We start from the raw sequence: 24,999 nt of genomic DNA on the forward strand, positions 1-24,999 counted from the left end.
AGCCTCACCGTTCACTGCCACTCATTCTGCAGCCTTCACACCACCTGCTTATTAGCCCATTTCCCCATGCCAAGTCAGGGTTTCTGCAAGCTAACAGTGTTTCTCTCTGCACACCACAGGTCCTGTTCTGGGGTGTTCGAGAGCTGAAGAAAGTCCAGCTCCTCTCGGTAGATCGCCCCCAGGTTCTCATTGAGTGTGCAGGGAAAGGAGTTAAATCCTCTGTCATACAGAGCTACAAGAAAAATCCCAATTTCACTGGCCTTGCAGACTGGTTTGAAGTGGTGCGTATAGCATGCTGCCCCTTGCTTGTCTGTTCTCTGGTTAGGCAAGGTGTTAATTACCATTATTCTTCCTTTCTTGTCAAATAATTTCCTCTGTGTCTTGATTTGTTCAATTTGCTCTTGTTGCTACGATCAAGAGAGAATTTTATTTATAAGAGAAAAATATATCAAAACAATAACCTGAATAAGGAAGTACAGTTTCTACAGTATTTTTAGCTTTTATAGTGTATGTCCTAAGAGCTGTTTTCCTCTTGGTAGTTCATCCCATAAGGCATGTAACCACCCATGGTCCACATCTTGTTGTTGGGCAAACTGAGGCAGATAGGGTTAATAGCCTTCAACACAGCAGCAGTGACATTAAGACTCACAACTTCCCACACTGCATTCCATCCTTCTGAACACTCCTGATTCTCCCCGTTTATTCTAACAAGAGATACTTGAATATGACAGCATGGGATTCAACGCAGCAGCACAGCCTGTACAGTCCACTCTGCATTCTTAAGAACAAGGCTTTCTCCAGATTTTGCAGGAAACAAAAATCATATTGCCTATGCTGAATCCATTTTGCATTATGATTATGTTAATAGCTGAGGAGGAGAAGGGAGGGAGGGTAGAGTACAAGCCTTATTGCTATGCATGAGAAATACTCTACACATGTTCTATATTCTCCAGCAATTCTCTCATTCTGCTGTCTGTCCTCTGCACTAGGAGCTGCCTGAAAATGAACTTTTGCATCCACCACTAAGCATCTGTGTGGTCGACTGGAGAGCATTTGGGAGGAGTACTCTTGTTGGAACACATACCATCAATTGCCTTAAGCAATTCCTATGTAAAACCCCATTGGGTCCTCAAGCTGCACCTAACAGAGTAGACATTGAAGAAATTGAGAAAGGTAAGTGTTCAATTCTGACTCCAAATAAAAAGACAAAGGATCTGCTTAGAGGCTTACACTTAGAAGTGTGCTTTATTGTGTTGAGCACAGGGGTCAAACCCTTAATCACATGATTATGTGATGATCATCAAATGCTATGACAGTATTTCTGGCAAAATCTTACCTAACTTGCAAAGTTTCAGTCTCAGCGTCATCTGAGTCATCCCAGCCTGCTGAGCTATCCCAAGAAGAACCAGTTTTAGCTGATCACATCTACGCCGAGGTGAAGCAGGGTCAATGGACAGTGACAGAGCCAGACTCGTCCCTCACAGCACTTCCTGCCGCTGAACCAGAGCACTCTGCCTCTGAGCCAGGGCAAGAGAGGAAACAGAAGGTGGGTACAGCTGAAGCTACCAGCTAACTTCCTCCTGCAGTCTTGCAGACTTTAGCCCTTCCTTATAAAGCGGTTATCTGCTGACCCCAGGTTTAGATAATTTAGGTATTAATGTTGATACCCACACTATCTTGCTCGCCCTCAAGAGAACTAGTTAACAATGCGGCTTTGAGCACACAGAATTTTATTACTTACACTAATAGATTCTTAAAATACTTGCAGACTCAAGTGGGAGAAGCCAATTTGTATCTGAACGTTTGCATCCCTTAAAACATCATCATTTATGATCTGTGTAGATTTGCCTGTTGTATGGGGTGCTCCTGTGGCAGTGTCTCCAATATTTAAAGTCCTGGCGTAGTCAGCAGGAAATACAGAGATAGCTTTAATAATGTGATGATCACCATGAAGTAGCTTGGAATAAAAGACAGAGACAGAAATTCACATTGCATTTTATTTAACTCTTGGAGGCTGAAATTTTTTATGTATACATCTGTTCATGCTTAATGTCATGAGTCAGGTGATTAGTTTTAATCAGTTCTAGTACTTTTGCCATCATTTGGTAGGATAGGAAAAAATCCATCCGACGGTCAACAAAGAGAAGAAAAAGAACGATTGCAGATGAATCAGCTGAAAATGTTATTGACTGGTGGTCAAAATACTATGCTTCTGTGTTCAAAATGCAAAAGGTGAGTCACCCAGCATGTTCAAAACTCTTATGAATGAGCAGTGTTGTAAAAGTAGATTTACTGCTGAATGATTCCTTTTTGTATTACACTCATAATGAGGAGCTTGTCCATCGTGTTTTTCTTTTGAAAGGCAAAAGGAATTTTTTCCAATGAAGAAAAACCTGAAGACAGTAAGTAAATGATTTGCATTTTTTCTATTATTTTGCACTACTAATACTTTCTCTAGTATCGCTTCTCTACTATTTTACTGGCAACAATTAATGTCTGGTACCAGAGTACTGTTGGTGTACTGGGCTCTTTCCTCTACAGCTGATCAGACGATGGGTAGGTTAAAACTTCAGAGCCAGTGTTGAGCTAACATGAATTTCCCGTCACTCAAATATTGTGCACAAAGACTAGCAAAGTTAAAGTCCTAAAAGATGCAAGATAGAGATTATCCTGATCTTAGGCTGCATTTGTAACAGGTTCAGAAAAAGAAGCTCCTCTCAATTTTTAATCCAGTTCAGGAACAGCTTCTGCTAGGAGACTTGTAGTCATGTGTGTTATTTCCATAGCTGGAAAGCTTTATCTAGCTCAGGTCCGATGAAAATTTTTTTTTCACAAGAACCTAAAAGAATTGGCCAGAAACAGGCTCTGTGTGCATAATATATATGTCTCCATACATATATATTCCATGGCTCAACAGGTCCTCCCACAGTCAAACTGAACTCTAGAAAATTTTATTTTTGGACAAATATGACTGCTTGAGAAGGCTGGGAAAGTAAACAAATATTTAATGTTTACAAAGAGCTGCTATTCAGAATGAAATTAATCACCTTTTCATGCCAGAACTGACCGCACTCCACCAGTGACTGAGGTGATTTAAAGGTTTAAAGGGGGTGTTGAGATTGCTCTGAATGGAAGACATGACCTAAATATCACGATATCATTCTGGAAATAGCAGATAATGGTACTTCAGTGATCATCAGGGCTGCTGAGAGATGAGGAGGAGATCAGTTTCTGAGTGAAGCTTCTTTGTCCAAATAGAGGTGATATTTACACAGAAAATGTTCTACAAGGATATGGTGTTCATTTACAGTTGTGACATCCACCCACAGATTATTCAGGCAGTTGTGGTGTATTGGTTCTGACTGATTACTTCAGACCTTTTAAATTCTCTCTTGATCATTTTTGTTACAAATTTTCACCTGTGATGATAAGCATTATACATACAGGACATCTCTGACATGAAATATGTATCTCTAAATATTTATTGCTGTCAAACACACATGATCTACTCAAAAAATGAAAGTAATCCAGATTTCAGCTGAAGAACTGAACCATCTCAGTGTAACTTTTGAGGGCTCACTCTCTTTTTGTTGGGAAATCCCCTCTCAGTGTTAATGGAATCTGACTTTAGTCTGATCTACCTCTTCCCATTTCTCACACTTCTAGGCTTTGACCAGGTGAGATACACCCTATTTTGTGATACCTTTAATCAGAGAAGGACATGGGTCACCCTGAAATCTAAATAACAGCTAAATATCTAACAGCCTAAATGACAGCTTTCAGTTTTAAATAAACCTTAAATTTTATGTGAAAGCTGTTAAGATCTGTTTATTTGCATTGGGGAGGAGTCAGAGAAGGAGGAAAAGGGTGGTCTGGGAGGTGGCATCAGGGAGGGAGTCATACAGGACACCATCACACTTGGTCCAACAAGCTCATTATGAAGACTGGTAGCCACAGAGAGCATAAATTGCCACCTCTCTGCCTGAGAGGACCAGTGGTAAAAGAGAAGATTCCTATGTCTGGCAGTAGAGGAATAAATAGAGAAAGAGCAAGGAGACTCTTCAAAAATGTATATTTGCATCCTTCTCTGAAGCATTTTATATGCTTTGCTTACTAAAACGTACATGATGTCATTAAATTTCTGCAGATAAGCAGACTTCTGACCACATAGCATTGATCATAGAGGATGAGCCAGACAGGAAGAAGAAGGATAAGACATTGAAAAGGATACAGAAAGAAACTCCAAACCTAGCAACACTGCAGGTAAGAGAAAAATAAGGCTGAGGTAAGGCTATTGTTATTCACTGTCTCTCCAAAGTTTGACATCAACAGCTAAGTTTGACAAACCCTCCTTACATATATTTCAGACACCTTAAAATGAATAAAACACACTAAATTATAGTTATAATGCCCTCCAGCACAAGGGACACAGAGGAAAACAGGGTCTCATAGGGTGGATGAGGCAAACTTGGTCTTAGACATAGAATTCATTGGTGTAGACAAACTCAGAGAGACTTCATTGAAATCCAGGTTTGTTGTTTGCATGTAAAACACTGTAGTTAGAAATCCAAAATTTCATGTTAGAAATATTCTGGACTATTAAGAATGTCTTAAAAAAGAGATGGAAAGCATTGCTGTGATGGCTAGTGCATCCTCCCTGATGGGAAATAATATTCGGCTCACATTAGATTTGGTTGGGTAATGATAGAAGGAATTCAAAGAAAACTATATGGGTTGTGCAAACTGTCTGGAGAGATGAGAGGTTTGAAAAGATTAGGACTGTTTGGATTAGATTGTAGCTGAATAAAGGGGAATTTGAAACTGCTGTTTCCATTTTTTTAGAGACGGCAGTTGTATAGGCCCTTCTATTTCACACTGAATAACACTTGATAAATTACTGGGAGAGAGTATTGGAAAAACATGTTCTTTGAAAAATGGTTTGGTCTTTTGAGCTATCCTAAAGCTCTGTCCCCACAGCACTTTATTATTGTCTGTTTTGCTCTCAAGTTCTGACACATTAACGTAGCAGAATGGGTCAATGCAACAAAGGCACAATGCAGCAAGGAAACAGAAGCAAAGAGCAACACATCTGCACTTTTTCACTCACACCAGTGCTTAAAAATGTTCATTTTGGCCCCTCCAGAGTTGCTTCCACCTGTTGCATTAATGTGCTATTTCAATAGTTGGGAAAGACTTTGGTTGAGGATAAAACTGGTCCTGTTTTAAATAGGGAATTAACTCTTTTCCTCAAGGACTTTTGCAAAACCTTGGTTTTTATTAAAGTCTGCATTTTGGGTCAAAATGAATTTCTATTCACTCTCTAATAAAAAAGTTGCTATAAATGTATTCACTGCACCACAAAATATAAGCCTTCTTCTGTTTTCAAAGATTTATGAAGGAGACTTGGAGAGTGAATTTAATAACTTTGAAGACTGGGTGAAAACTTTCCAGCTCTTAAGAGGAAAATCTAATGATGAAGTTCATGCTGACGCTGAAGACAGAATAATAGGAAAATTTAAGGTAAGCTTTTGTCGCGGGTTGGGTTTGTAACCCGGGCAGAAACACCTATTTAGTTGATGTTGATTAAATGGGTAATAATTTAGAGACTTTAGATATTTCAGGTATGCCAGGGATGAAAGAAACAGACATTGATAGTCTGTTGTAAATAGAATTAGTTTTATTTTGTTTAGTGTTAATTTTTTTCCTTTCCCATTACCTGATAGAAAAAAACCAGCATCCAGCACCAGGTGTTCACTTCTGTTTTGAAATAAGGAATTACAAGGAGTTTGAAATTACAGAAGAGGAAGAAGAGATATATTATGTAGTCCAGATTTCACTAATGCAACTTTGTTTCTACAGTATCAGTTACATAACCTTGTACGTAATTTTGTGTAATTTAGGTGTAGGGCCTCACAGCTACAGCCTGATCCAGGGCTCCATCAGGCAATCTGAAAAATTCAAAGCCTGAGTAATGCTATCAGGATTTCAAGCACTTTGTAGTTTAGAGGAACTGATTAAACTCATTGATATCTCAATTAGTTTGCAATGCAAATTTCTGCTTAAATGAGTTGTTAGTTGCTTTCAGGCAGTATGAGCTACTCAGCAACATGAGTCAATATTGATTTATATGAGTTGTATGGTGGCTGCAAAAATACAGCTGGATTCCTGTCACACTGTTATGAAACTTACCCAATGGAATTATAAATTTGCCAATATACAGTTAAGGTCAATATATTATTTAAAAAATATTAATTATATGAAAACTGGATTTAGAACACCTACAGGTATTAGTTAAAAATAGTCAATAGGCAGGTAGTTCTTGTAAACCTCTAGATGTGATAGTACCATGTCATAGAGAAAAGATGTTTTAAAAGCTGATGTTTAGTGCACTGCAGGTTGGGTTTCCTGTGAGGGTTACCACAAAATCAGTTGCATGAATGATGATTTTTTCATTCAAAGGATTGTTTTTGTATTTTGTATTGCACTTGATCTGTTTTCAAGGGAGATAAAAGTCATTGCATTTCCAGGGCTCCTTCTGCATATACCCAAGTCCTGAGGATGGCAGCTTGCTGGATGGAGGGCAGCCCCGCATCCTGCAAGGGATACCCCCAAACCACTCTGTCAAAGTGCTCATCAGGGTTTATATTGTGGCAGTAAGTAGACAGATGGTCTTTTAACCTTGAAATAACTTGGGTGTTTCTTTTCAACTCTGTTTGCTTTTATTGTCTTTGCAGTGAAGCTTCTGAAAAGCCTCATCCATGAGGTTTGGTTTTTTTCTGGTCATATTTCAGCCAATGTTTCATACTGTATAAATGGGTGTTCAGAGTAGAAAATGTTATATATATTCCTCACAAGAACTCCGGAGATTTCTGCAAGACTGGAGAATCCCTTTACTTGTTCAAACTAAAATGGCTGGATAAATAACTAACATAGTATAGACAACCTTTTCCAGCCACAATATGCAAATGCAGCCAGTTTTAATCAGTAGAGTTGTTTCAAAATAACACACATTTAAACAAAACTTCAGTAAGGGGGAAATGATAGCATATTTTTGGGGGGCTATGAATAGCATACTATCAAAGTTCTACATCTTGTGAATAAATTTTGGGATCAATAAAAGTAGAAATACAGAGGACAAGATGAGAGGGAATGGTGTGAGAGGTAAAACGGGTAGAATGAACTGGTATTTCAGAGAAACAAGAGAGTTGCGGGTAATCTAAGACAGAAAGATGGCATGCAGAGAGACTGTGGCAACAAAATACGAAGAGATTGTTTTACTTCCTGAACGAATATAAAGACTTAGAGGTCTTTTCAGACCTTAACAATTCTGAGATTCTATAAAGAATTGGTTTGCACTGTTCAAGGATCTGGAACAATATTTGTGGGTAATTCTTTCCTGAATCCTACCTTGTGCACCAGCTTCTTCCTCAGTATTGCCTCTCCCGCTCAGCTTTTTCTATCTTAGTGATGGGACAGCACTTCCAGCTTTGCAAACTCTCTTCTCCTCCAGATCATCTTTTCCTAGAAGCCTATAAAACTTTTTTTGTAGGCCAAATTTTACATTACACGAGGCAAGCAAAGCCCCTGGACTTCCAGATCACCCAGGACCAGGCAGGAAAACCATAGTCCTGTGTAGGGACCATGCTGTATTTACACAAACTTCTTGAGGACACAATTTTTCTTCTTAACAGGCATTTAACCTCAGCCCAGCTGATCCAGATGGCAAGTCAGATCCCTACATTGTGCTGAGGCTGGGCAACACAGAAATTAAAGACAGGGAAAACTACATCCCCAAGCAGCTAAACCCTATATTTGGAAGGTCAGTGATGACTTATTTTTGTATTCAGTGTAATTTGTGCTTTATCACTTGCTACCACAGTTGCTGTTACTAAGTGTTTGCTATATGCTGGTTTCTGCCAATTTGGACGTTCTGTAATTCTGATGGTTAAAATGTTGGGAATTGGTGTCACACTGTTTGATGATAAAATATTTCATTTTCATACCCGTCAAAACATACCAAGTAATGCAATCTGTGAGAGGTTTTGCAAATTTATGTGTAAGAGGAAATGAGGCCACAAATGATAATTGTCTGTGAAAATTAATACAATCATTAAGTTTAAAGCAAAATAAATATCAGAACAGTAAAGTGTGATTTCACAATCTTTGTTGCTGTTTCAGGTTAAATAGAGTGCTAAATAAATCTCATAATTCTAGGACATATGAGTTTTTTAAACTCATATAGCCTTCTTAATGGGGGAGCCAGGGGCAAGCTGTCTGTAAATAGCCAGTTTGTATTATCAATGCTTTATACTTATTTATATTTTTAATGCTAATGGCTGTGATTTTTTTTTTCAGAAGATTTTCCTATTTTAAAAAGGTTGAAAATATTTTGAATTGGGTGGAAGAACATTAAGACAGAGACACTATACTACTTTGGACTGAAAGACCCCTAGAACAGGGGGGGGAAAGTACAAAACTCATCCTTCAGGAGACAAAGCTCAGTTTTGTCTGTGCTTTGGAGCAATCTAGAGCCAGTGTTGGGGTGATCAGGGTGTCCTGTCTTTCGCTAATTTGTCAAATCCCTTTTACAATCACTTTGATATTTTCAACAATAATGATTCCTGAAAAATGCACCCAGTAAAAAGGGAGTTCTTATCTTTGCTTTTTTGAGATTTGTTTAAACCTTTTGCCTGATCATTTTGTTTGGTGCCCCCAGATTCCTATATTCAATATTTAACCTGCAGCTTTTGCAAGAAACCAGAAAAGACTTCTATGTCCCTTTTGGGGGTTCTGAAAAATGTGTGAGAACTCTTACATACAGCTGTATTAGCCTTCATGGAGTCAGGATTGTAGGAACAATCTTAGGACTCTACGCAGGGTGCTAGGGAAGCAGGAGAAAGAATATACTTTTGCACTGTGTGTTTCCAGCATGCTCAAATATTTAATTGAAGCAAAAAGCACTACCGGAAAAGCTACTGCTTATTAGAAAAGACACCACTCACCGTTTGCATGGCATGAATTAGCCTAGTCTTCTAGGCTTCAAAATTGATCTGACTTCATGTAGGTTTAAATTTTTCCTGTAGATCATTTGAAATCCAAGCTACATTCCCCAAGGATTCGTTGCTCACAGTCTTGATCTATGACCATGACTTCATTGGGACAGATGATCTTATTGGAGAGACTAAAATTGATTTGGAAAATCGTTTCTACAGCAGACATCGAGCTACCTGTGGGTTACAGAGTCAATATGAAATGTAAGTACTTCTTCAGTCAGCAACAGAGCTCACAGTGAGTGACTTGACTTGAAGGAGAAATTACAAATGTGTTCCAGATATTATGCTTTCTTCAGCACAAAAGTGTCACAGGGGTATTTTAATTAAAATTCACCAAAGAGCTTAGTGGTGGCTTTGGGTAACTGCCAGCCTCAGTGGGAAGTGGATATTTTTAAATTACCAGCACTGTTTGTTCAAGAAGTATTTTAGATAGTAAACAGCTGATGTTTACTACATACCTGCTTGATAAACTGCCTTTGGACAGGCATAAAGGGCTAATGGGGAAAATCTCTCAGAGAAATTATGCCAGGGCTCTACTTTGTTCTCTGTTATTCAGCTGCAGCTGGAGTAGTTGCAGCAAGGCTGGTGGGATTGGTGTGGCACTGGGGGGAGCAGGAGCAGAGGCTGCTGACATGACCTCTGTAACAGGGTGAGTCATGGGGCAGTGAGGCTGAGCTCCTGGTCCGGGCCAGACAGCTGCACTCTCAAGGACATTGTGCATAAAAATTAATTAATGCAGAGAAAGTCAATCTAAAATAACTCCGCTGCCCTGGGGTGGGGCACTAACCTGGGAGATGTGTGTTTGGGGTTCATCTATGATTGTTTCTCATTTTATCTACAAAACAAGGGTGGACAATGTCAAAAAGCAATCCAGGAACACAGAACAAGCCCCAAAGCTTCCCTTGCCAGCTCAGTCTCCAGTGTGAGATATTTCTTTACGTGCTTATTCCAGGTCCGAGATAACCTGAGCTCATCCTTTGCATCTGAGAGCTGCAGAATAATTCTCCTTGAATGGAGGCAGCACATGTAAACTCGAATCTTTTAGGTACAACAGGGAACAAGCTCTGTTCCTTTTCCTCATGGGAAGCATGCCCATGCTATTATTTTATCTAAGCTGTGGGCAAGGCTGCCTCAGCTTCTCCTGTGTTTTAAGAGAAACAAGTGGTTGATCTCCAGGACCTGAGCAGACAGAGGCAGTGTCTCAAATAAGAAGCAGTGCTGGACAAAGGAAAATTTTACTGAGCAGATATCAGGGCCACTGACCATAAAGCGAATCTCTGCATAGAAATTTCCTGATCTGTCAGTGCACTCTTCAGAAGGAAAACCTCACACATTTTGCTTCACTCTGTTCTCTCCTTGCAGAGAAGGGTACAATGCATGGCGAGATGCAACCAAGCCAAGCGAGATCCTCACTAAGCTGTGTAAGGACTACAGAATAAGTGGACCCTTCATGCGGCCAGGGGAGATACAAGTAGGAACAAAAATCTTCAAGGGACAGACAGTCTTCACAGAAGATGAGAACGGTAACAAAGTAGTTCAGCATCCTTCCTTTGCACTGTAGCAGTATCAGGAGCCTGTCCAGCTGTAGCTGGAGCCCTGTTGTGCTGTGAACTCTGAAATCAGGTTACTGGAGCCTGTCTCTGCTCTTAAACACTCATATAAATCTGGCAATGAAGGCTGTGTCTGTATTAGTGTTTGCTGTCGCTTAATTGCAAAGAATCTGTCAAATGAAACAGTTTGTTGCTGATGACTTGACATCCCCATGGTGGCTGTTGGGGAATACCTTGGACTAGCTGCTACCTGATCCCAAGGATGGGATGTCCAGGATTAGTTGGAGTGCAGGGGACCCTCTTGGATCATGTCTTTGGGCTTACTGTTGGTCTTACTAAGGAGTCCAGCTTGCATGCTCTGAAATCCTTCCCCACAGCATATCAAAGCATGGGAAGTCAGGGAGAGTCTTTCAAAAAATGTATTCTCTGTCTAAATTAAAACACTAGAATAGACAGACCCAAGAAGTGAGAAGAAGAGGGAAGGGAAATACTATTTTGAAGGGAGTTACTCAAGGTCAGACAAATCTCTGACCATAGTTAGATTCCAAGCCACTTACCTGTCAGTCCCACCTTAACTACTTGTCTTTCTTCTCCGTTGGTTTTTTCCTCCTCTTGGTTACTGCCACACTGACTGCTCTTCTGAAGCACTGAAATAGCATTTTGTAAATCCAGGTATCTGTGGGGTCCATGAATCCAGATGGCAGCACAGAACTTACTGTTGGAACTCCCAGGTTAAAAAGAGATCAATCAGGACCTTGAGTGTCCATATCACACTGGGGTGGAGTGGGACAGAGTCATCAGTGAAAGGTGCCCCTGCCCATGGCAGGGGGGATGGACGGGATTGTCTTTGAACATTCCTTCCAACTCAAACCATTCTATGACTCAGTTTTATGCTTAGAATAAGGAAAAGAGATGTGAGGATGGAGCCTTTCAAGGGGAATGAAAGGAGCTGATCTTGGAGACAGTAGCAGATACTGTGGCAGTGTAAGAAAACCTCCACTCCCTTAGCTGTGTTGATTTGTCTTTGACCACATTCTTCTTGGCAACTACAAAATACAGCTAACACTTTGAGTGGAAGGCTGCCAAGAAAGCACTGTTGAAGGGAGAAGAGTTGATCTATTTTGGTTTTCTTGGCCTGAAAGAGATTTTTTACTCCAGTATTGCTGTTTGTTTTCCTCACTATCAGATGACTGAGTGTGACTACCAGAAATAGGATGTCTAAATCAAAATTTTAGTTCACTAAAATGAGCTTCAGACAAACCAATGTCAAATAAGATGATGGAAATCAGAAGCAAGGAAATATAGAACCAGATGGCAAAGACCAAAGTACTTATGTATACAAGTTTTTCAATATTGTACAGAAATAGTTTATTGCATACAGTCTTTACATAATTTCTATCCAGATTGCTGTTCTGACAAGTACATCTGGGTCCTTATTTCCTGATGGATTTCTGTGGTGGGTCTCATTTGGATCTGTAAAACTAACAAAGACCCCAGATTTGAGCTCTAGAGGCGTACTGAAAAGGGAAAGCAGTACCATTTCCACTGTATGGGTAGAGAAAATTACACTTATCCACCCAGATTTAACTTGCAAGGGAAGGAATAATTTAACTTTGCTCTAGGAACAAAGAAGTTAGGACAGGACAGGACGGGACAGGACAGAAGAGAGGGCAGGGCAGGGTAGCTGGAACAGACCTACAATAATCATCTAGTCCAACTGCCTGTCCACTACTCCCAGGTAGTCTAGGACTACCTGTAGCCAATGGGAAGAAATATGCATCTTCAGAGGTAAAAAAAAATCTTTATAAAGGTGTCTTTGAGAGGATATAGGATATTGTAGGATAACCTGTGTCATTGTTACTGAGGCTGCCTGACTGAATAGCAGCTAGAGACCTTTTTTTTGCTGGCTAAAATAAAATGTTGGTGCACAAGAGGGAACCAAGATTCATAACCACAGGATCATCCTTCCTCAATTCCTGAGCCATTAGGGAGGTTTTAACATCTACTGTTTAAATTCCAAGTGAGTCTTTTGCCAACTATTAGTAATTCTGACATAGCAACATGTGTAGGAAAAGTGATAACAATTTGTTGACGCAAATAAATCTTAACCTTCTTCTCACTTAGGGACTTTTAATCTAGAACATATCACTTGTTAAAATTTTGGACTCCTTTTGTGTGGAGCCCACACAAAACAGGAGGAGAGAGAAGCTCAGGAGTTCGAAGAGCTTTCTCTGCCTTCTAACATCCACCCTACTTTTAATAATAGCACCGGTCCTTCCTTGAAGTGCCATTCTCTGGGATGCTCTGGGTCTCCCTTCCAGTGGCCAAGGTGAGATGGTCAGGAGGTGAAATGTTCTTGCCCATGGACTTCAACTCTCTTCCTCTGAGGTGTGATTAAATTCTCCAAGGCGGTGTTTGCTGTTGCTATCACAAAGAAAAGAGAAGCATAGTTAACTCCTAGGGCCTATTTACTGTGGGCTTTGTCAAATACAAGTCTCCGTGTTTTTCACAAGCTTTAAAAATTTGCAATTTTCTGTCAAAAGAATAGTTGGCATTTTTCTTCCATCTTCCTGTTAAAAACGGCTGCTGTAGTAGTGGAATGATTTGCTGTGTTTTTTACAGGACTGCTGCCTGAGTGCTAATCTTCTAGTTAATCACATGGGTCCCCTTATTTATGTGAATTAGAAGCATTTCAAAGCCCTTCTTTATTTAGGTGGAATACATAAAGCCTTCCTCTTAAGCAAATTTTTAATGAGTACCTCTAATAACTTATGAAACATATTACCAAGGGGTTCAATATTATTGATAATATTAAAATTCAGCTCTGATTGTTCTTTTTGTTTTACTCTTTCCTATAGAGGAGCCAGTTGAATCATATGAACATCTCTCCTTAAAGGTTTTACGTGCTTGGGAAGAAATCCCTGGAGCTGGCTACAAACTGGTCCCAGAGCACATTGAGACTCGGCCTCTCTATCATAAGGATAAGCCAGGAATGGAACAGGTAGAGCAGCTCAGAGGTGGTGATGGTGGTGGTAGACCCAGGAGCAGTTTTCATTTCCTCCAGTTATTGTGGTTTCTATTTGTAACTGCAAACTTACAGAGTCAGCACCCCAGCGTTACACCAAACAGGAGACTTTGTACAGTATCAACCTGGAAATTGTTACCCATGTGTGTATACAGCAAATTACCCAAATACACAGTAATCACACAAGGTGTAACTGCAAATTTTCATTCTTTCAAATGCTTTATTAAGTTAACAAAACCTCTGCTTGTATCTAGACCTTGGTTCTCTTTTTCTGTTCCTCACATAATATTTTTGCATGGATTTTACCGTGAAGCTGACAATGTTTGAGCTCTATTTCAACTTCATCAAATAACTGAAAGATTGAAAGAATATGTGCATGAAAAATATATTGTATAGAAAGTTTCTAGATTAAATCATAGTTACAGGATATTGAGCTGGTTGGTGCTTGTAGAGGAAGTGGTGATTTTGGCTGTCAGAACTACATTTAGGCCTTCTACAGCCTCTGTAAAATAGGGTTACAGGGATGTTTATCTCTTTGTTTTCAAGGGTCGTGTACAGATGTGGGTTGACATGTTTCCTAATGACATGCCTCTGCCGGGACCCCCTGTGGACATTTCACCAAGAAAACCCAAAGGGTAATACTCTGTGCTTTCCTCCTACCACAGTGGCAATAACTCTTCAAAGATCGAGTCTTTCTTAAGTGTCTGGAAAAAAAAGAAAACAAACTACTAAAACAAACCTCTTCAGTCCTGAGGAAAGTTTTCTTAGGTTCATATGGCTTCAAGTCAAACAGGAGCATCTAATTTGGTTTCCTCCATTAAACAACTCAAAGAACTGTTGGTGATTTTTTCAGCAAGAGCTATCACACACCTCTTACCAAGATATCCTTTTTTATCCTTTATCCCAGTAAATTGATTGCAGGTGGCTAGAGGCAAATAATTCTGATGTTATCATCTACTTTTTGAGCTGCAAGAAGTAATTCTGGCTTCACTACCTTTCACTGAGATAACTTCCTTGACCCTAGTTGAGCTCTTTTATCTGCTGCAATAGCATTACGCGTATTGGATTTCCAGAAATTTGTTCAAGGATAAGATCAAGAAACACATAAAGCAGCAACAGATAGAAAATTTCTGTTGGGAATAGCCTTCTCTCATTTACTTATACTGCTTTACATGCAATACTGCACATAGTTCTTCAAGCTAATTGAATATTGTAAAGAAAACAAAAATGAGAAACAGAGTTCTCAGCCCATCCTGTATTTTAGCAAGACCTTTCCTGAGAATTTAACGTCTGAAACATCATCAGGTACTATTCCTACATTATTTTATTTGACAAACAAACAAGAATCCATGTAGCAATTACTTCCTTCAGACCAGAACTTTCTATAAAACTACTTAACAACAAGCATTTTACAATCCAAAAATATTTAAAATTAATCGTGCCCATAAAAACAAATTGTTGCTGCCAGTCTACTAAAGCAGGGGAAAATAGTGTCAAACATTAATTATGAGAAAAAAAACAGTACATGTAGACACAAGTTACACATCTTGCTGACAAATGTTTATCTCCTGCAGCAAAACAGGCTCCAACCTCTATAAAACTTCAAGCACTTTTGTGAAAATATTTCTTATTGATGATCTTTGATTGAACAAGGCTAAGGGGGAGCATTGCAGATTCAAGTTTCTTTGGCAATTGCAGAGGTTTGGTTTTCATGGAGCTCCCTAAGAGCTCCATGACATAGAGTATCTGGTAAATTCTGAAGCAAATTGTTCCACACCCTGAGATTGAGGCTATTTCCAAGACAAAATATGTCATATCAGGGAAATCATATGTTGGTGTTATCAAACATAGTTTGTTTGTCTTTTTAATGTATTTTGCAGTTCATACAATGACTCAAGGAATACCTAAATCTTTCAGTATTAATTTTTTATGTCACCTGCAATATCTGTATTTCACATCAAGTTTTGAGAGCTTGGGATGGCCACCATAAATGTCTGCATATAGGGAGTGGAAAGGATGGAGAAACTTTAATTCCTTTTACTGTTGTTTCTAAAGATGATTGTACCTGCTTAAATGCAAATATCTCCAAGCAGTCCTTCTCTTCCCTTTTAATGCACTAGATTGCACAAAATGCAATGTTTTGGGGCCTTTCTTCTAAAAAGCACTTCTCAGTCAGCTCTGTTCTTTATTAGCAAGCTGATCACTGTTTTGGAGACTGCTCTGACAAAGTTTTTCAGATCAACTTTGTCTTGTTCCACTGCACTATTTTTGTGAAAAGAGTTGAAAATGAACAGGCATATAAAAAGAAAGGAATTTTCCATCCCTCCAAAGCTGGCAGTGACCCTGTTGTTGTCGATCATATTCCATGAGCTGAGAGGAGCCAACATCCCCACTCTATCACTAGACTCTTGTAAACAGAAGAGGCCTGAGTCTGATGCACAAATACAGTATTTCTCACTTTATAAAAGCGTGATTTGATAGAGGTTGGCATTAGTGCCTGACCAGAGCTTTACACACAGGCCTACTTTCTTTTTCAGGTATGAACTGAGGGTAATAATCTGGAATACAGAGGATGTAATTCTAGAAGATGAAAATATCTTTACAGGGCAAAAATCAAGTGATATCTATGTAAAAGGGTAAGTTCTTCAGCACTCATCATCAAAATAACATGAAATACTTCATTCAAAAATCAGAGGAAAAAAATGGGTTGTGAGAATATTTGATAAACTATTCAGTGACCTTGGCACTTTGCTCTGAATGCCTGCCCAAATTACTCACCCATATTGGATACTGCTCCCTTTTTTCCTGTTTTATTTCCTCTGAAAATCGAGTAACTGTAAAATGACACTAGTCGTTAGTTCCTTCTCAGGCAGAGATGGCACAAAACAAGCACCAAGCTCACAGTTTAGCACAGAGAGATCAAACACTTACAAGACTTGAACTGTAAGAGCTTACACAGATGCAGAGAGGTTTAACATAATCAGAGAAAGGAGCATCCTAACCACATTAGAAATAAGAAAGCAGGTGTTTGCCAAGCTTTTTCTATTAGAAATATTTTCTAACCTCATGTGGGGAGTGTGTGTGGGTGAATGACCACGGTCATGCTGAGGAGAACATCACATGGGCACTTTTTGCTCTCCATCTCCTTCCTTTCCTGAGATTGTAGCCAGTTATTTCTTAATTCCTTGCCTGTTTTAGAACACTGCTTTGCACTTTCTGCTTCTGAGCAGGATTTGAATGCAGGTACTATGGAAGGCTGGGAGGAAATTACGGTATAAGTGGTAGTACAAAGTACTGAAAAATCTCAGGTGCCAGACTGGTCTTAGATTTCTTGCCATTTTTCCACTACTAGAGAGTAAGTTTAATATGCCAGTATGAATTGTGTGTTCAGAGCAGTAGCAGAGTAGCTTTGAGAACACGAATTTGAGGAATTAAATAGGGAGCCAGCCTTTGTGCTGAGCTGTGTGATGAGAACATCACCATCAGTGCCAGAGCGGTCTGACAGAGAAGCCAGGAGTGGGAAACTTTTTGCTTTTGTGCCTTAATGATGAAGACACAAATCTCATTATGTTCAAACAGTGCATGTGGCACTGTATCTGTCAGCAGGCATGGATTTGCACTTGGGGCAGTGCCATGTTTCAGATTGTTACCATTTTTCACAATTCCTTTTTGAAACACTGGGGTTGCAGGGGAAAAGCTCTCTTTGGATACAGCTCAAAAATGCTAATCTTTACTCAAGCTGTGATAAATCATCTACAGAACTAAAACATACCTTGCTGGGTCATTACCTCAGTGGAGCTCTTCAGACGAGAAAATTATGTTTAAGAAAGAATTGTCCTTTGTACCACAGCACATCTGATATTGTGCATACTGTAGCAGAAACCAAGAGGAAATCACAAAAAACCCCGAGAGACTTCTCCAGCCATACTAACGCTATGTTTATACCTGCAAACAGCAACTAAAAAAAAAATTAGTCTCTAATACTGAGCACTGATAACAGTCTTGAGACACCGACACAGAATTTGTTAGTGTGGCAAAACATCAATACAGGATATTCAGTGCTGGATAAATGACTGATGCTGTCACCACTGCCTGTCCCAAAGAAGAGAGGTGTCCTGGCCAATAGCAAAGGGCCAACTGGTACTTTGGGGTCTGAGTGAAATAAAAACCATGTCCTCACTCTCAGCTTTTGATCACCACTGATCATTACAGCAGCCTGTGTCCCAAGAGGCCTGACCCAGGGCTGTTGCTGCCTGTCACAGTCCTGAACAGTGTGTTGCCTGTTACTGGTTAGGGAGGAATTAGTAAATGGTCAGGCCTGTACCCAAATAACAATGATTACAATTCAAGATCCCCTGGTGACACCGATGCTTTCCACTGTGTGCCTGCTGTAGGTGGATAAAGGGCCTGGAAGAGGACAAACAGGAGACAGATGTACATTACAATTCCTTGACAGGAGAGGGCAACTTCAACTGGCGCTTTGTGTTCCCATTCCACTATCTCCCAGCAGAGAAACAAATGGTGGTTACTAAAAGAGAAAACATATTTTCCTTAGAAAAGACAGAACGCAAAATACCTGCTGAGCTGGTGCTTCAGGTGTGGGATTTCGAAAGACTCTCTTCAGATGATTTCTTGGGTAAGTATGCAATGGATCTGCCTGAACTTCGTCTCACCAGGCCTGTGTTTTGCAGAGGTATGCAAAAAGTGCTGTCTGAGCCCCAACTTTTGCTTTTCTCTTTCTGAAGCACCACAGTGCTAACTTACACATTTCTTGTCAATTCAATAATTAGGAATCAGATGAGAATGCCAGGGCAATACAAATGAATGACCGACAGTACAGAGAAATGCCCGGCTGCTGCATTCCTTCATGTATCTCATCTGGAAGCTGCTACTTGAATGTTTGTATGTCTGTCTGGTCCCTGAGTGTTGTCACATTACTTCTTTCTCCAGGCACCCTTGAATTGGACCTGAATGGGTTCCCTCGAGCAGCAAAGACAGCCAAGAGCTGTGACCTTGGCACAGTTGTGGCAGCAAGTGAAGAAAACAAGATCTCCATATTTCAGCAGAAGCGCATCAAAGGCTGGTGGCCTTTCATCAAGGCTGGGGAGCTCACAGTAAGCACCTCACTAGAGATTGACAGGTTTTCTCTGGGACCGATATGCTAATTTTGTATTTTGAACAACCACCACTGGCAATCCATAGGACTCCTCTAAATGTTAGTAGTTCTCCATATATTTAGTTCAGAAAAACCCAGGCAACTGAGCACTAAAGTGTCTTTTTAGGTGCATTTAGTTCCATGGGGGGACACAAACCAAGAGCTACAAACTCATTTCCAGTAGTATAGCCCTCTAGAAATTCACCTGCTTTGGTCCTTTTTTAGGGGTTTCTCCCTCTGTCTCTAGATATTTATTGATTCTCCAAGAGTTTCCCTAAACCTCACAATTCCTTCACTTTTGTGTCTATTCCAGCAAAAAGAATGTTTTAATAAAAAGTTCCATCTTCAAGTTCATTGCCTTCTTCAGCTTGAAGCCGACTGTGTACTTTCCATGGATTTAGTGAATGAACTCCACTTCTAAATGCCAGATTTACTTATATTCTCAGCTCCAGTACAATTGATTCCCTTTCTCTCCGTCCACTCTCTTCCCTGCTTCCACCTTTACTCCTTTTATTGGCATCCTTCTTTCATCCCTGTTCCTGCTGAATCCCACCTAGTGGCCATAGATCAACACTTTAGATTAATACCATCCACAAAGGTATATGGTAGGAAAATCACAAATATATGTAAAGCCATTTGTCTGTTTTTTATCCATCACAGACTCTATAAAGTTGATTTGATTTATCTGCTCTTAATTGTTACTGGAATCCCATCTTCCTTTTTTGAGCTGAGACCCACAGCTCAATGGCCCCAGCACTTGTGACTGCCTGAATTTCCCTCTGCAGAAGGATTACATCTGGTCCACGTCAGCAACACAGCTTCTACCTCAGACATTTCAGCTCTGCCAGAATGTGTGATAGGTAGAAGATGTCTTCTCAGATTAATTATGTTATAATTTAGGAAGCAGAAAATACATTAATGGAAGAAAATATCTTACCTCTCTTTCCTCATGGTCCTTGAGCATAAGTCAGGAATTTGTGCCTGGGTTTTCCTTTGTTCTTTCTCTTCAAAAGCAAAGACTATCTTATTTTCCTTACTCAATTTCCTTTGCCCTGAATTGATTCCATCATTTCTCCACAAGAGGAATTAGCTGTAAATTAGTGATGATAATAACCCAGGATTGGATGCTTACTATTCTCTCTCTGATCCAGGGCAAGGTAGAAGCCGAGTTTCACTTGGTCACAGCAGAAGAAGCCGAGAAGAATCCAGTAGGCAAAGCTCGAAAGGAGCCCGAGCCCTTGGAAAAACCCAAGTGAGTAGGAGCATACTCATTAAAGATGCCAGGGCAGGGGCATTCAGCAGGAGATGGGGAAGGGCAGGTGTCCTCTCTGGTCTCCTGGATATTCTTCTCTTTCATGCTGCAACCTTCAGCAAGTAATTTGTCCAGCTTGTGCATGGCCTGGTGGCTGGCACTCCTGCTGGCAGCACCTTCCAGGTTTGCTTAAATGTCTTCCTCTGGAAGCCCAAATAAATTGCATTGCTGCACATTTGTCCTCAGCTAGAATTCACACATGAGCTCATTCCATAGCTGATGTGGCACGTGATAATATCTTAAATCATCACAGTTTACACATACAGCTAACATCTCAGTTTCGTCACCTATAAAGATCAGATGGATTATATTTATTATATTAATAATACAATAATTTAGGTTGGAAATGATCTTTAAGATCATTAAGTCCAGCCATTAATCCAGCACTTCCAAGTCCATCACTGACTCATGTTTCTAAGTGTGACAGCTACACGTCTTTTAAATACCTCCAGGAACGGTGACTCCACCACTTGCCTGGGAAGCCTGTTTCAATGTCCTTTTGGTCAGTAAATTTTTCCCAATATCCAGTCTAAACCCTCCTTGGAACAACTCAAGGTCATTTCCTCTCATCCTGCCATTTGTTACTTGGGAGAAGTGACCAATTCCCACCTGGCTACAGCCTCCTTTCAGGTAGTTGTAAAGAGCAATAAGCCTTCGTTTCTCCAGGATAAACAACTCCAGTTCCCTCAGCTGCTTCTCCCAAGACTCGTGCTCCAGAGCTTTCACCAGCATCATTGTCCTTCTTTAGACACACGAAGGATATGACTTCAAAATTCTGTCTCTAATTTTATTGTTCATACTTAAAGAATGACGATGCTTATTTTTCATCATAAGACTTTTTAATGAGGACATTTTAAGTGTTTTAACTAAGGCAAATGATCTAGAAGCAGCAGTTTATCTTTCAGTATTTGTCACATTAAAAAAATATCAGCTGAGTTTTTTGCATTCAGAAAAAAAGTACTTTTAATCTATTTTGGCTCAAATGCTTTGTTCTACTAAAACACTTGAGCACTTTTTAAATGAGCTAGATTAAAAAAAATAGAGAGTGAGAGGAATTGATGTTATATTTCCTGCTACCAAAATTTCTAAAATTCAATTGCTAGTCATAATGGTAATTCTGTTTAATTTTGTTGGTCTGAGATATATCTCAGGATAAACATGAGAAAAGAGGAAGCAGCATAAAGGAATTGTCAGATCAGAGGTATCAGAACATTTTTTAAAACAAGCCTTGGAAAGACTTCAATCAATCACTTCACCCAACACCTTTACCCAAAGGCAGGATAAGCTTTGCCTGACAGGTGTCTGCCTGAAAGACTCCCAGTAATGGAAACTAAAGCACTTTTTTCAGAGGAGAGAGGAGTGGGGATAGCTCTGAAATACATGTGGTGGAAAGCAATCAGCCTAGGGAGTTTTAAGAGGGAGTGTCAAGTGTAGTAGAAAAACTATATGTCCAGAAGATTGTTCACAGGATGCACAAGGCACTGTCTCATTCTCATTTTTTGAGACCCAGCCCATGCACCCATGGCTGACTAGGGCTCCCAGTGTTTTAAGCTCAAGGGCATTTTATGTGCAAATGTGCTGCTGGGCCAAAAGGTTGTCACCAGCCTGGTGGCCCCTTCTCTGCTGCACAGCATGGAGGTGCTTTGACCCAGAAGCCACAAAACCAGAGTCTTCCTCCAGATCTTGCACTGAGTAATCAGTGGTTTTTGTGGTCTGAATACACAGCCAACACATGGCTCTAGTTCTACTCTATTCTTAATTGAGATGTATGCCTCAATTAAAGCAAAAGTAGGTGGGGCTAGCATCACTTGACACTACCTATCTCAGAAGCAAAATATTCAGGCTCCTTTTGCAGCTGCTCATGGTACAAGTGGGGGAGTCATCCCATCTACGTACCACACATATCTTAAGACGTGAGATGGGGAAAGAAATGATCTCCAGAAGGTCCTTCCTCTCCCCATGCAGACAGCCCATGAATGACCAGACTGAGCCCCTAGGTTTTAAAGTTAGACAAAATAAATCCTAAGGTTACTAAAGCAATATAGCATGTGAATAGTAAAAATTATTTTAGCTAGACACTCACTCACTGGAAGGAAAATAAATAGTTGAAGACATTGCAAGCCCCAGTTTCATTTAAGTTTAAACATATTAAAGTTTACCAGCTTGATGCCTTGGAGCATCAAGCTCAGTACCCCCAAGTGATGCAATGTGTGGTTCATACATGCAGAGTAGTCACAATCAGCTGGGAGATAAAAGATAATTGATTCTACCCTTCAAATGAGTCCTCTTCAGGAAGGAGTGGATCTCAAGGATCTTTTTGTCAGGACTTCCACATCTCTGTGCCACTACTGTAGGTTCACTCTGTTTTTTCCTCATCATGTAGGAATACCCAGAGAAGCAGACAAATTTTCTGATTGTTTTGCAAAATTCTTCTTTCTAATTAAGAAACAAAATAATTTCAAAACAAAAATTGTTTTCTAGGCGCTACAGACAGTAGCAGACTCTTTAATGTACCAAAGCAAAGGTGGACAAAGATTAAATGTCTGTGAACTAGAGAGAGAAACTTGCAAACGAAGAATAAGGTTCAATGAGTGTAATTTCCTCCTGGCCAGAGCACTGTGAGGTTATTCATCTCTTCATTTCTGCTGATCAAGACAGGATGCCTTTCCAGATGCAGTCTATTACAATAAATGCACTACTCTAACTGATAATGAATTCTATTGCCTACATTGCAAAGGAAACAAATTAAATAAGCAACAGTCTGGGTTTTTGTTTTTTTTTTTTTTCCCAGCCTTTAAGGGTTATGAAAAGTCCTCAAGCAGTTGGTACATGCAGATTAAGGGTCTTGTTACTCAAGTAGTTTTATTCTTCAGAGTGTCCAGTTTTTTAATAATTCCTTTTAACCTGGAGGGATAATCTGATGATTTATTTCTGAGTCATTTCCACCTCAGTATGAAGCTCAGTCTTTCATTAAAAGATATTCAGTTGGCCTTTTGGATTTACAGACTTTCTGTCCCATTGGCATTCGCTCCCACTGGCTGAATGCTGAGTTCATCAGATAACTAAGATTGCTTAAATTCCTAAAACACCGTTCTGGAGTGAGACACGGCCACAGCTTTTTGTGACCCTCAGTTAATTTCATTTTCCTTATTGCTGCACTATCTGCACAACGTGACATTGGATAAGAAAGACAACCTGCCCCAGTTTTGCAGGTGTTAATGTTGCCCCACACCACTGCGTTCGTTGGGTCATCCCATCGAAAAAGCTGACAGATGCTGCCTTGGGTAGGGCTGTTGGAGTGAGAGGCACAGTGCCCACCCAATCAGAGGAGAGACCAGGCCAACATTTTTCCTAAGTAGAACATTGTTTTCCTCTCTGTATGCAGTCAGCTTTGTTGTACAGTGTGAAGAAACTTCTGGGTGTGGAGGAGAACACAACATGGGGCAACATTTGGAAAAACTTGGACTGTGGGATGCAGATATTCTCCACCGGAAGAAGGAGGCTCTTCTTTATATACACAAGTAAACCATCTGGGTTTCATTTCATCATTTCCTGTTTTCAGGAGGCCTGTTTTAAATTTCCTTCCAAAAATACACCATTTTGGGCCACATGCCAGATCTGAGCTGGCTCTGATTATTATGGAACCATGACTATCACTGTGCAATCAGATTTTTTTGTAGCAGTTCATTACCACTTTTGTGATGCTAAATTTCTTAAAATTATTAGAAAGCTTTTGTACTCAAGTTCATGATGCCTGCATTTCTTCTTTAGGGTTTATCATGATCTTGTTTTCAAATTTAAACCCTATATCATGACATAAATGGAAGTATTTATGATGTGTGAGCTGGAATTTCATTACAAGGGGTGTGTGGAGCTTGGGTTCGTGAATGGGTGGAAGTGACCCACCAGCTTGTGAAACTCGTGGACATTCCCTCTAATCTCTGTAGTGGGTTCCCAGGAGTTAAAGGTCCTTTTTAGACTCAAATATATATTTTGCAGTGGGATCATTTTGGAAAGAGATGGATCTGCCTTAACAAATGATTTTCTTTTTCTTTCTTCCCCTTTAGCCGACCAGACACATCCTTCTCTTGGTTTGTAAATCCTTTCAAGTGTTTGTATCACCTGATCTGGAGGAATTACAAGAAGTACATCATCATTGGCATAATTCTCCTTATTCTCATTGTCTTCCTGGTTCTCTTCATCTACACACTGCCAGGTGCAATTAGTGAAAGGATAGTTATAGGAAAAGGGTAGATCATGGCTCTCATTGTAGTCAATCAAATATGAAAACTTTCACTAAAAATAAGTCAGGCGAAAAGAATTAATTAATCTGAAATATCTCATTCTTTCGAAAAAGAAAAATAACTATTCACACCAGAAATGGGAGCTCTCAGAATATTTGAACGTCTTCTTTGAATGCTCATTAAGACCCATCCCTAATGTACATTACCATTAATGTACATTAATGATTTATATTAATGATGTACGTCATTACTGCTGCAGCTTTATTGACATTATTATTGAAAGTGTCATTATGTACCTAAAACTGAATTAAAGAGTAAATTCCTCAATGCAAGGCAGAAACTGATTTCTCAGTCAAGTATTTATTATTACAGATGAGCGATTAAATATTAAGGTCAAAATCTTTACACAAAGGTAAATGTATAATACAGTCGTTGCATAGTTTTGTAATTAATTAACTGTTTTTCAATAACCTTATAATGCCATATTTTTAGATAAAAGGTATTATTAAAAGACATCTAAGGTTAAATTGTCTCATTTGGTGTTGTGTAGAATTTATCCTGCACCTCTTGGTAAAAATGCTATGTTCTACAAAAAACATCTCACACACTCATAAATGAGCTAAGTGCCCATGACAGGGATGTAGTATCAGAGACTGAAAG

At 39.7% G+C, this 24,999-nt stretch overlaps 1 protein-coding gene across 2 annotated transcripts in view; it reads left to right on the forward strand.

Annotated features, from left to right (window-relative positions):
- The window catches only part of FER1L6 (fer-1 like family member 6), a 67,085-nt gene extending 42,319 nt beyond the window's left edge, over positions 1–24,766 (forward strand). Inside the window, exons 24-41 of one of the 2 annotated variants that reach the window (XM_069005443.1) lie at positions 120–281; positions 990–1,173; positions 1,350–1,546; positions 2,110–2,232; positions 2,363–2,402; positions 4,148–4,263; positions 5,389–5,520; positions 6,528–6,653; positions 7,692–7,819; positions 9,084–9,254; positions 10,416–10,576; positions 13,462–13,604; positions 14,175–14,263; positions 16,166–16,264; positions 18,023–18,264; positions 18,579–18,742; positions 19,935–20,035; positions 24,163–24,766. In XM_069005443.1, coding sequence (XP_068861544.1) covers positions 120–281; positions 990–1,173; positions 1,350–1,546; positions 2,110–2,232; positions 2,363–2,402; positions 4,148–4,263; positions 5,389–5,520; positions 6,528–6,653; positions 7,692–7,819; positions 9,084–9,254; positions 10,416–10,576; positions 13,462–13,604; positions 14,175–14,263; positions 16,166–16,264; positions 18,023–18,264; positions 18,579–18,742; positions 19,935–20,035; positions 24,163–24,349 — 2,565 coding nt within the window. In that variant the 3' untranslated portion in view covers positions 24,350–24,766. The remainder of the gene's footprint in view (positions 1–119; positions 282–989; positions 1,174–1,349; positions 1,547–2,109; positions 2,233–2,362; positions 2,403–4,147; positions 4,264–5,388; positions 5,521–6,527; positions 6,654–7,691; positions 7,820–9,083; positions 9,255–10,415; positions 10,577–13,461; positions 13,605–14,174; positions 14,264–16,165; positions 16,265–18,022; positions 18,265–18,578; positions 18,743–19,934; positions 20,036–24,162) is intronic. The other variant, XM_069005444.1, reaches the window with a different exon arrangement.
- The last annotated feature ends 233 nt before the right edge of the window (positions 24,767–24,999 follow it).

The sequence above is a fragment of the Aphelocoma coerulescens genome, chromosome 2 (genome assembly GCF_041296385.1).
Source record: "Aphelocoma coerulescens isolate FSJ_1873_10779 chromosome 2, UR_Acoe_1.0, whole genome shotgun sequence".
In the NCBI taxonomy this organism is placed as follows: domain Eukaryota; kingdom Metazoa; phylum Chordata; class Aves; order Passeriformes; family Corvidae; genus Aphelocoma; species Aphelocoma coerulescens.